Source organism: Anopheles moucheti, chromosome X (assembly GCF_943734755.1).
Source record: "Anopheles moucheti chromosome X, idAnoMoucSN_F20_07, whole genome shotgun sequence".
In the NCBI taxonomy this organism is placed as follows: Eukaryota; Metazoa; Arthropoda; class Insecta; order Diptera; family Culicidae; genus Anopheles; species Anopheles moucheti.
In genome coordinates this window covers 13,376,196-13,386,495 of record NC_069142.1, presented here as the reverse complement: position 1 = coordinate 13,386,495, position 10,300 = coordinate 13,376,196, and the positions used below count along the sequence as shown (strand labels likewise).

At 47.9% G+C, this 10,300-nt stretch overlaps 1 protein-coding gene across 1 annotated transcript; it reads left to right on the top strand.

Annotated features, from left to right (window-relative positions):
* Window positions 1-6,133: 6,133 nt before the first annotated feature.
* On the top strand, window positions 6,134-7,119 carry LOC128307221 (apolipoprotein D). Its single transcript, XM_053044977.1, has 4 exons — window positions 6,134-6,274; window positions 6,353-6,608; window positions 6,686-6,842; window positions 6,938-7,119. Exons 1-4 carry the CDS (start codon window positions 6,134-6,136, stop codon window positions 7,050-7,052), a joined length of 669 nt encoding a protein of 222 aa, XP_052900937.1. The 3' UTR covers window positions 7,053-7,119.
* The last annotated feature ends 3,181 nt before the right edge of the window (window positions 7,120-10,300 follow it).

Genomic DNA, 10,300 nt, shown 5'->3' with positions numbered 1-10,300 from the left:
TTGCCTGTTTCTCGTTATCTTCTAGTGTTTTCTTTGCTTTTTGTTTATGTTCGAAGCCCTTCTTCTTCAGGTACTAACCTGCGGTTCATTTTGTACATTTTGAATGGTTTTATTTATCGTTTTTGCTGTGCCGCTTCTGCACCTATCTGGCCGTTCCTATCTCTTACTTTCCCTCTCGTTCTTTTAGCCTATCCTCTTTGTTCATCTCGGCCATATGCTGTTGTCAGCTTTGTTTTATCACCTTATAAATGGCAAAAGTAACTGGGAAGAACTGGGCGAACCTGCCCCGGTGTTGTTGTTAAATGTCCCGTTCATCATCACCGCCCGCCTTCACCGATCGTATTGCCGATTGATCTTCGTTCGTTGTCACACGTCTTTCTGCGTGTTGTTTTTTTTTTCTTTCTTTTTTATTGTTGTCCTTCTTCTTTTCGCCAGATTTTCCTCCCTCAAACGGGGTTCCCTTTTTAATGTCCCCATTATTGGGGTTTGCACGTTGCATTTTGGCTTTCTTCGCCCGCGAATGGTGCCTCCGCAACAACTTGCCATCGGTGTGATGTTCGCCTTTATGTTCACACACACATACACCAAACCGGGGATAGTTGTCCTCGGGCGGAACATCAGCCTGGTCGCGGCACGGTCAAACTTTTCGGGCCAATTGGTCAAACGAGAAAGTCTCGCGCGAGAGAGTCGCGCGCACAAAAATTTGCATCACCGCCGCCTCGATTGGCGTGACCGTGAATGAATCCTGCCCGCCTGTGTTCGTCCGTGCCGCACCGTTGAGCCCGATCCGCGGGGCTTTATCGCGTCATCGTGGAATGTCGCGCGGAATTCAGATGAAACGGAGACGGCAAGAGCCCTTTTTCTTGCTGCGCGCTATCGGCACTCAGTTGCGGTACCACACAACAGCGGTGGCGATTCCAAAAAAAAAAACATTGAGGCCCGAATTATGGATATGGGAGCATGGGTGGAACCTCATCTGCGAACTTTCGCCGATGACTCGCAAACATGTCAACGGTGTGTGGTGCGTGCGTTTGGGTTGCACATTTCTAACTGGGGCTCCCCAAGGTGAACTCTGCACCGTTTACAGCGCAATCAACATTCTGGATGGATCTAGAAAACTGATCAGGAATTGGAGCCCACACATTCTGGATATATCAGAGGATACTCATCTCTTGGAAAGGAAATACTAAAACACAAAGAACACTTCTTTGTGCATCAAGGAAGTTGTCTAAGCACTGCAATACACATCCAACAAATACTACTTACAGTAGAATTACTGAGTTGAGGTAACTCTCGTGCTTATCGTACAATAGACTTGAATGCTCAACAACCATATCAGTTACCTTTCGCAACCGTGCTGAGTGAAGGGTCCCCAACGTGAACTCTGCAACGTTTACAACATTCTGGATGAACCTAGAAAACTGATCAGGAATTGGAGCCCAGACATTCTGGATATATCAGAGGATACGCATCTCTTGGAAAGGAAATACTAAAACACAAAGAACACTTCTTTGTGCATCAAGAAAGTTGTCTAAGCACTGCAATACACATCCAACAAATACTACTTACAGTAGAATTACTGAGTTGAGGTAACTCTCGTGCTTATCGTACAATAGACTTGAATGCTCAACAACCATATCAGTTACCTTTCGCAACCGTGCTGAGTGAAGGGTCCCCAACGTGAACTCTGCAACGTTTACAACATTCTGGATGAACCTAGAAAACTGATCAGGAATTGGAGCCCACACATTCTGGATATATCAGAGGATACTCATCTCTTGGAAAGGAAATACTAAAACACAAAGAACACTTCTTTGTGCATCAAGGAAGTTGTCTAAGCACTGCAATACAAATCCAACAAATACTACTTACAGTAGAATTACTGAGTTGAGGTAACTCTCGTGCTTATCGTACAATAGACTTGAATGCTCAACAACCATATCAGTTACCTTTCGCAACCGTGCTGAGTGAAGGGTCCCCAACGTGAACTCTGCAACGTTTACAACATTCTGGATGAACCTAGAAAACTGATCAGGAATTGGAGCCCACACATTCTGGATATATCAGAGGATACTCATCTCTTGGAAAGGAAATACTAAAACACAAAGAACACTTCTTTGTCCATCAAAAAAGTTGTCTAAGCACTGCAATACACATCCAACAAATACTACTTACAGTAGAATTACTGAGTTGAGGTAACTCTCGTGCTTATCGTACAATAGACTTGAATGCTCAACAACCATATCAGTTACCTTTCGCAACCGTCTACATATCATCTGCTGCGGTTATGACTGTTTTCCACCGATAACGCATAAATCGAAACGTCCCATGTGCCAGCGAGGGAATATCGTTGTCCGGTGTACCTGAATTAGAAAAAGCGATCCAGATCCGTAGTCCGGTTCCACCCGTTTTGGCTCCGTTTCTTGTGCGTCGTGTGCGCTTTTCCTTTAGCGTGTGTGATATTTTTTTATTTATTTATTTGCTCCTTTCGCTTCGTTTCGTTTTCCTAACAGAGCGGATGCCGGCCCATGCAAGGCGAAACCCTTTACAATTTCATCGCGATCGATCCAATCCTGACATCGCATCGGTACCGGCGGCTCCTGAAATAGTTGCGATGAAATCCAACCTGCCCCGGGGGCCAATCGCAACCCGAAACGAACGCAGCACCGGTACAGAAGCGGCCCCCCTTCCAGATCTAGTTATGTTTACTGCCCTTTTTCGTTTGGCGATTGACTCGATGCCCTACAGAGACGTATCGCTCGTATCGGTCGGTGGGAATGACACGGAACGGAGCACCGCACACAGTGGGTGAATTTGTTTGGGAGTTTTGTTTTTTTTGCTTCTCGCTTCCTGCCCCAATCTCCGTTTTGTCGCCATGAGGGTGGGAAGGGGTGGTTGTATTTTTTTTTTGGGCCAACCGGATATACCAGGTGCTCCCCTAGTGTGCCCGAAGAGTGTCCGCGTCCAACACCGGCTGTGACAGCCGGCAGTCAATGCCGATGCACGCGGTGGTAAAGATGAAACCAGACTGTCTGTTCAGTTGACAGCGCCTAACTTGGGTTTGTTTTGAATGTGTTTACTGTGCCACCGTCCGTCAGTCAGGTTGGGAAACTTTCAGCCTGTACACCGCTACCCCGGGCGGTTCACACCCCTCTGGTGATGCGACCTTGGTTCCACTGATCCGAGGTATTGTGGTTCGGCACACTCGGTTATTCCTTTATCGGCCAAGTTTGCGTCCGTTGAAACACTTTCTTTGCTCTAGCGGGATTGCTTAGTTTGGACGTTCGGCAGATCCTGTTCCAGTTGTAGCGCGGAGTGAAAGAAAAACTCGCTTCGGTCCGATTGTCGGATTTCTCTTATCTTATGATTTGGCATAATGACCTACTAGGTCATATACCAGCTATATAATAGGTTGATAGACTTATGTTGAATAGGACGGTCGATAATACACAACTCAACAATATGTCAAGTCTCGGCTAAAATCTTGCCTGAACCAGATTTGAATAGTTTTAGTTTACAAATAGCGAGATATGTACAGCAATGTTACCCAAGACCTTGAGGATATCTTGAAAGATGTTGGGAGACTTTCTACAGACATGGGAGATTGAGTTCCTCCCATGCTTGTCCCGTCCTAGGGTTACGAAATCTCAATGCAAATGGCATTAATTTCTAGAAATTACCCAAAAAAGGGGGGAGTGTCTTGGACATCATTTTCATTTATCCATCTTCAGAACTCAAGATATCTGAAAGACTACAAATTCCTTCGATTTTGGTTCAGAAATATGTTCTAACATCATTTCTGATATCATTTTTTCGCAGATTTAAGCAATATAGCATCCGTCAGTTTTGTTGGAATACAATATCCGTTAAGGATTTTTAGGCTCCGTATGTGTGGATGGATAATGGAGGAGCTTTATGCGTGGGGAATTCACTGACGTACGGCGAGTTAGAATCGCCAAACTGTGGTCGGATGGTCTTGTCATGAGAATGACACCAGACGATCAAGCCCGTAAAATCCTTACAGGTAGTCCACATAGACAGAGGAGACGTAGATGGCACAAATTAAGCTGGAATGATGACGTTGATGCATCCACTAGGAAAGGCCGAGAGAAATTAAGAAGTACAAACATTTCGGATCGGAACAATCGGAAATTTTATTACAAATCAAACTTTGTTTGCGAATGAAACCACATCGTCTCTCGCGTTCATCAAGAACGTGTCGTATGGCATATCCATTCAACACTGCATGTACACCCGGTACCAGTGCTCTTATCGTTCTTGTTTCTTCGCAGAAGAAACTATCGCTTTTTATCGCTTTTTTCTTCTTTCGCTGTGGAAGCAAGTAGCAACAAGGCCACGATCATTCACGATCCCTCCTGCTACAGCGCATTATCGTTCAGTTTTAGTTCTACCATAGCCGGAAACCGTACCGTACTGTAAGTGTCTACACGTGTCATCAGCTCAAGTCGCATCACTCAACCCGAAGTTAGCAGACATTACTTTTTTGTGGCTTATTCGTGTCTATTATCTTTCGACCAATTATTTTGTTTTGCTTCCAATCCATTAAGCATTTGTTTTCCTCGGCGTTTGTTTGTTTTCCCTTGCACCCTCACAGTGATTTGTGATTTTCCCTCCCTTCTCACCACCCACACCCACCCCCCACCCCTTAATGGTGATTTAATTAATTGCTTTTTTATCCAAATCATTTTCACTTGCGGAGCACCAATTTGTGATGCAGAAATTGCTTCATAAGCGCTAAAAAAAAAACAACAGCATGCCCCGCGCATCCGTAATGTTGGCGAATGTGGTGGCGCAAATGCCTAATCATCTTCTTCGCTCGCTGGCCCGGAAGTTAATTGACGTTTTCGAAGATAAACACATAAAAATCAGCGAACCAAAACTTGTGCAAACTGCCACCGCGGCTGCAACGGTTCAACGAAAGGGTGTGTGTGTATGTGTGTTTATATAAAAGGGCAAGAGGGATGAGAGGAAGGGGAGAGGAGAAGGGGAGGTTGTGTTTTCGCACCGAAATTTTTGGCTGCCCTCGCGTTTCGCTTCCTTTTATTTACTGCCCTGCATTTACTTTTTGCTTTTAATTTCTTTTGTGGAAAGGGTGGGGAAGGGGGGGTTGTTGGTGTGTGTGTGTGTGTGTGTGTGTATGTAGTTTTCTTAATTCTTCCTACGTTTTGCTGCTGCTCTCGTGAAGGTGCTGGAATGTTTCTGCTTTCGAACGAATTTTACCGATACCGATCTGGCCAATAATTTAACCCAAGGAAAACAGGAAAGGGCATGAGAGAGAGAGAGGAGAAACAGTGCGACAGTGCGGTAGTGGGAAGAAGGGGGTTGGTGGGGGGAAACCAATCTCATTCAGATCTGTACGCATCTCATGGCCGGTTTTCTGGGGACCGGGGTGCCGAACATCGAAAGGGGGTGAAACACTCCCGGCGACTCTTCGGGGAGGGTTGCCAAAAATAAGAAACATAAAAAAAAATGGTTTGTTTTCGCCAATCAAATCAAACCTCTGCAAAACATTACCGATTTTTCTAAACGAATCGAAGTTTAGCGAGAGGGGGGGGAGGGGGGGGGGGGTTAAGGAAGGATGTGATAGAAGGGTTGGGCATTGCCGAAAGGAAAGCGGGAAAAGTCTGCCGTGGTGGTATGCAACGTGTGTAGCCCTTGAAAAATCACCCTTCCCTGGCGGTTCGGCCCATGCGAGAAAGTTCCCTTTCCGCAAAAGGAAGAAAACATAGTTTTTTCCAACCCCCTTTTGCCTACCCCTATTTCTGTGGAGCCCATCTTCCCTTCATCCGGCCGTGCCCGCTAGGTTCGTTTTTCGTTTTGTCTTTTGATTGTACAACAACAAGACAAAAAAACAACAACGACAACATGATGCCATCATCACCTTACCGTTGCTTGTAGATGTATGTATGATCATTGCGTGTGTGTGATGTATGGAGGGTAGCATAGAGGAGTGGTCGGAACCGATTGAAGGCGGTTGTGTGCGATGTTCAATTAGGGTAGCGTTTTGCCAGCGATAATTTGATACTTCAGCTGGAAACGTCTGAAGATTACTACATCCGGTGTACCGGTACTGTGCTTACAGAGGAAATCTTCCACGTGCAGCACAAGAAGCATGGCAGATGGAAAGCGTGTGACGTTCTATGCGCGGGTAGCGTACAGCTGTCTAATAATAGCCCTGCTGCTGACACTCTGCATCGACGATGCGTGCAGTGAGGTACCGCGCCGACGTACCCGCAACGACAAATGTCCAAAGGTACCACCTGGATGATCCGACGTATGTCCAGGAACATGTTGTCAACCCTCCCCCTTCCTTCTTTCCCTTTTTTCGCAGGTGCGGGCAATGCGCAACTTTGGGCTGAACGCGATGATGGGCTCCTGGTACGTGATACAGTACTTCGCCTCGACGGAGATGTTCCCGGAGTACGGATGCATGCGCAGCTCGTTCGTCACCTCGGACGGGTACGTGACGATGAACTTTACGTATGTGTTCTTGGATGACCCGGGCGCCACATTCCAGCAGGGTAACATCACCTGGATCATACCGAACTTCGGTCAGCCGGCCCACTGGGTGCATGCGGAAAGTAGCTGTGAGTAACCCTGTGGATAGTTGACTAACCCTTTATTCTTACTGATGTGTTGGCTTTTTTTTGTGGGGATATGACAGACGAGGAGATCTACAACACGTACGTGATTGATACGGACTATCGTACGTGGGCCCTCATAATGCACTGTGCGGAGAAGACGAAGTCGCAGAAGTACCTCTCGGCGCTCATGCTTGCCCGTGAACCAACGCTCGGCCAGAACGTGATCAACTTTCTACGGTAAGTATATCTGAGGGCTCTCTTTCGATCAAGGCTCTCCAGTTCTGGAGATATTCTGTATAACTCTGTCATCTTCATATCTTCCAACTCTACAGCGAGAAGCTGCCACGGTACGATATCGACGTGGAGAACATGTTTGCTATCCCGCAGGAGAACTGCACCAGCCTCGGTATCGATGCACACGCGTACTACGCGTACAACACATCATAACCTGAGAGTTGCAGCCTAAACGATTATGATTTTGTGCTCATCATTGTACAAATAAAATCAGCCCACGCCCACGGTGCATCGCAGTGGAATATTAATCGCAAGTTGACTGGCGACCGGAGCCCCATTCGATCGTGCGGGTGGCCAACCCAGAGTGACAGCATTTACCGGTTGGGTGTAGTGAACATGATTAGAAATCGTTTTGATGACTATCAACCAGACGTACCGTACCGGTTGCCGCCGTACACTCCGGCGAAGGTGGACACACACAGCGACACCGACTTTTGTGATGCATCTGGCAGAAATCAGTTTCACCTGATTTGCCACGGTACCTGGCGGACTTTTGCGACTTGCAAACTCCACACCACTCCACTAGCCACCCGTTTGTTGCCATACGGCGCACATGGCGAGAAAGTCGCAACGAAACTTGCGAGAAAGGAAAGTCCGCAGCGGAGAAATAGTGCGCCATGAGCCGAGGTGGGGTAGCCTGGGATGGAGCGGTGGTAGAAGAGAGGAGGAGTTCTTCAGAGAACGTCTCCTTCCCTTACGCTTACGCGGGGGGGATGGGCGGGTGTTGGTGGGATGGCGTTCATGGCGAAAACCTTCACATAAGAAATAAGTCAAACAGGTACTCCATCAAGTGGTGGCTTTTTGCCGTGTGTGTGTGTGTTTTTTTTATTTCATTCTTAACCGGTACCATCCGTGTGCAAGTGATGGGACCGCGGGACGGCCTGCCAACCTGCCTGCCGGTCCGTTAAAGGGGACCTCACCAAAAAAAAAAGAAAAAAAAAACACAGACATAGCGCACTGACGCGCTCAAACAGGCGAATGACAGGCCGGTACTGGTGCTACTGCTTCGGGATGGGTCGCAGGGGGGACCAGGTATATCAGTCCCGGGACCCGAGACTCCCATTCCCCATTTCTGAATGGGAAGATGATGAAAAAGTAGTCAAGCAACAAACTGCTCGGCAGCGTTGCGGTGCGGTGTGGAGGAAAGCACTACATTGCGCCAGACCGTTTTCTAAGGCCGCATGGAACTGTGGCGCATCCCCCCGTAGGGGATGCCAGCAAGGAGGGGAGGAAGGGGGTTGGGGGTTAGGGAAAAAAAGAAGCAAACACACACAACAAAAACAAGCTGGCAATGGAAAGAAAAAAAAAAAGGAAACAAGTGGGCTCCAAATCGGCCACCACCGTGGTAAACCAGGTGCGTTTGGCGGCCAGCTGCAGTGCTGCAGCTCAAAAGCGTGCACAAAATGCGTCCCGTGCCGGCTGTTGCCAGGCGACGGTGGCGGTACATCCTCTTATCGATAAAAATAAAATAATATAACAAGCTTCCTTACCGTCCGACCCCGCACCTTTTGCCAATTTTCCATCCATCCTTCCCGGTCCCGGAACACCCTGTTGTAGCGTGCCGGACCGCGCGCACGTCCAAGCGCGCCAAAGCGGATCTGTGTTGTCCGGTTTTCCATTTCAATTCTGGTGCCTGTGCTGTTCCGCTGCATATCAGCACCGACTCGTGTCTAATGGCCGCCGGTATCTGTGGCCCCCAACGAGAACGATCGTCCCCTTCTCTTCGCACAGGACCTTTAGTTTTCGTTGGATTTGTTTGTAGTTCTGGTTTTTTTGTTGTTTTTGTGTCTGGTTCAAGCGAGATTAACGAAGGGTTGATCGCGTTGTTGAGCCCCTTATTGACGGATATCGCTAGCAGATATCGCGCTCATATATCGGTAATCGGTTGACAGCAGCTCAAACGTCAACGCTTCACACACGAACAATAAAAACCCACATGCAGACATGTCCATCACCTCCATCACACTAAGCACCCGAATGGGGGCCTGGTTTGAAGACGCTTTCTCCCAAGGGAGTCGCTCTGGCGAGTTAGAGCTGTTCTAGTAACCGCCTCGTGGATCCCGTTTTATATTTGATATGAGATAGAGTTCTAGAAGTTTCATGTTGTAGGGCATCCCACAATTTTTTGACAGCTTCCCAAGGTTTTTTGATTATGTCCCATAATTTTTGAATCCGTCACACATATTTTTGAATTCGTCCCAAGGTTTTTTGACGGTTTCCCAAATAGTTTTGAATGCTACTGTTAAAAAATTGTCTTTCGCTTAACCACAGACTTCCTGCAATTGTATTGAACCACAGATAAGGGAGAAAAGGTCACAGGTTCAGATGCATTCATAGAAAACCGTTGGCCTCCGTATGTCATCTTTGAGACGAAAAAAGTTTGGAGAAAATCGACCACTGCGGAGGAGCTGCTTGGTTAGCGTGCTAACAATCCGCAGAGATTTTACCGTCAAGCACATCACCTCAAGCTCTCAAAAGAGTTTTTGATAAGACTTCCTCAAGTTTAGACAAGAACGTTTAGACTTTAAGTGTTAGTAGTTCCTCAAGGATATTGGACATTCGTGGCCATGTCTGGCGCTATATTACTTAAACGGCTCACGCAATGTGCTCCCCCCGCAACAAAAATAGAGGTCACAGGCTGCATCTCAATGACGGTCGGGTGTCTTTTCGGTAAAGCGGAAACAATGTAGATGCGAACGTAGATAACGCTGTGTTTGTCTAGCGCCCAGTGACAATCAGTGTCAATCTCACTGTGCATGTTTTGTGCAAGGTTGCCGGTCGGGATTTACTCCTTACTGCTCGGCAAACTATTTCCGCTCGGTTCCGTTTTCATCTTCTTTAGCGGTTTTAAGTGCGTTCTTCCGGCGCTCGCCGTACCGCCGCGGGATGGGTGTCGGACCCGGCCAATGTTTCTACCGCATGCGGATGCTCGTCATTCATGCTCGAGGTCGTGTTTCGACACTTTTATTTCGTGCCTTTCGTGAAACGAAGCGCGCTGGAAACTCTGACCTCATTTGGTGGAATCCACTTAACGTTACCCCCCCCCCCCCTCCCCCTCCCCTTCCTCCTCCGTCCTCCACCATTAGCCGAACCTCCCGAACTGACCCTTTGCCTGCGCCTATTAGCGGCAACGGCAGCATCCGCAGAAGCAGCGGTGACGGTGACGGTGACTATGACAGCGGCGGCATGCCAGCAGAAGCCGGGGCTCACTCTCACTCTTCGGCGAACTTCAGTCGGGGTGCTGACAGGTAGGGCAGGCGCATCATACACACACACCGTGGATGAAGTTCCAAGCAGAGGGAGCCCAGAGGGATGAAGTCCAAGGGTAGTACCTTTACAGTGACATTCCATCGGTTTTCCCGTTTCCGCCATCCACCTCCCGGGAGTGCGGGAACGGGAAC

What these genes read in the sequence shown, in the direction of transcription:
- LOC128307221 (XM_053044977.1), top strand. Translation starts at nt 6,134, where the DNA reads ATGGCAGATGGAAAGCGTGTGACGTTCTATGCGCGGGTAGCGTACAGC. An exon ending in GCAACGACAAATGTCCAAAG is followed by an intron (nt 6,275 to 6,352) that starts GTACCACCTGGA and finishes CTTTTTTCGCAG; the next exon opens with GTGCGGGCAATGCGCAACTT. An exon ending in AACGTGATCAACTTTCTACG is followed by an intron (nt 6,843 to 6,937) that starts GTAAGTATATCT and finishes CCAACTCTACAG; the next exon opens with CGAGAAGCTGCCACGGTACG.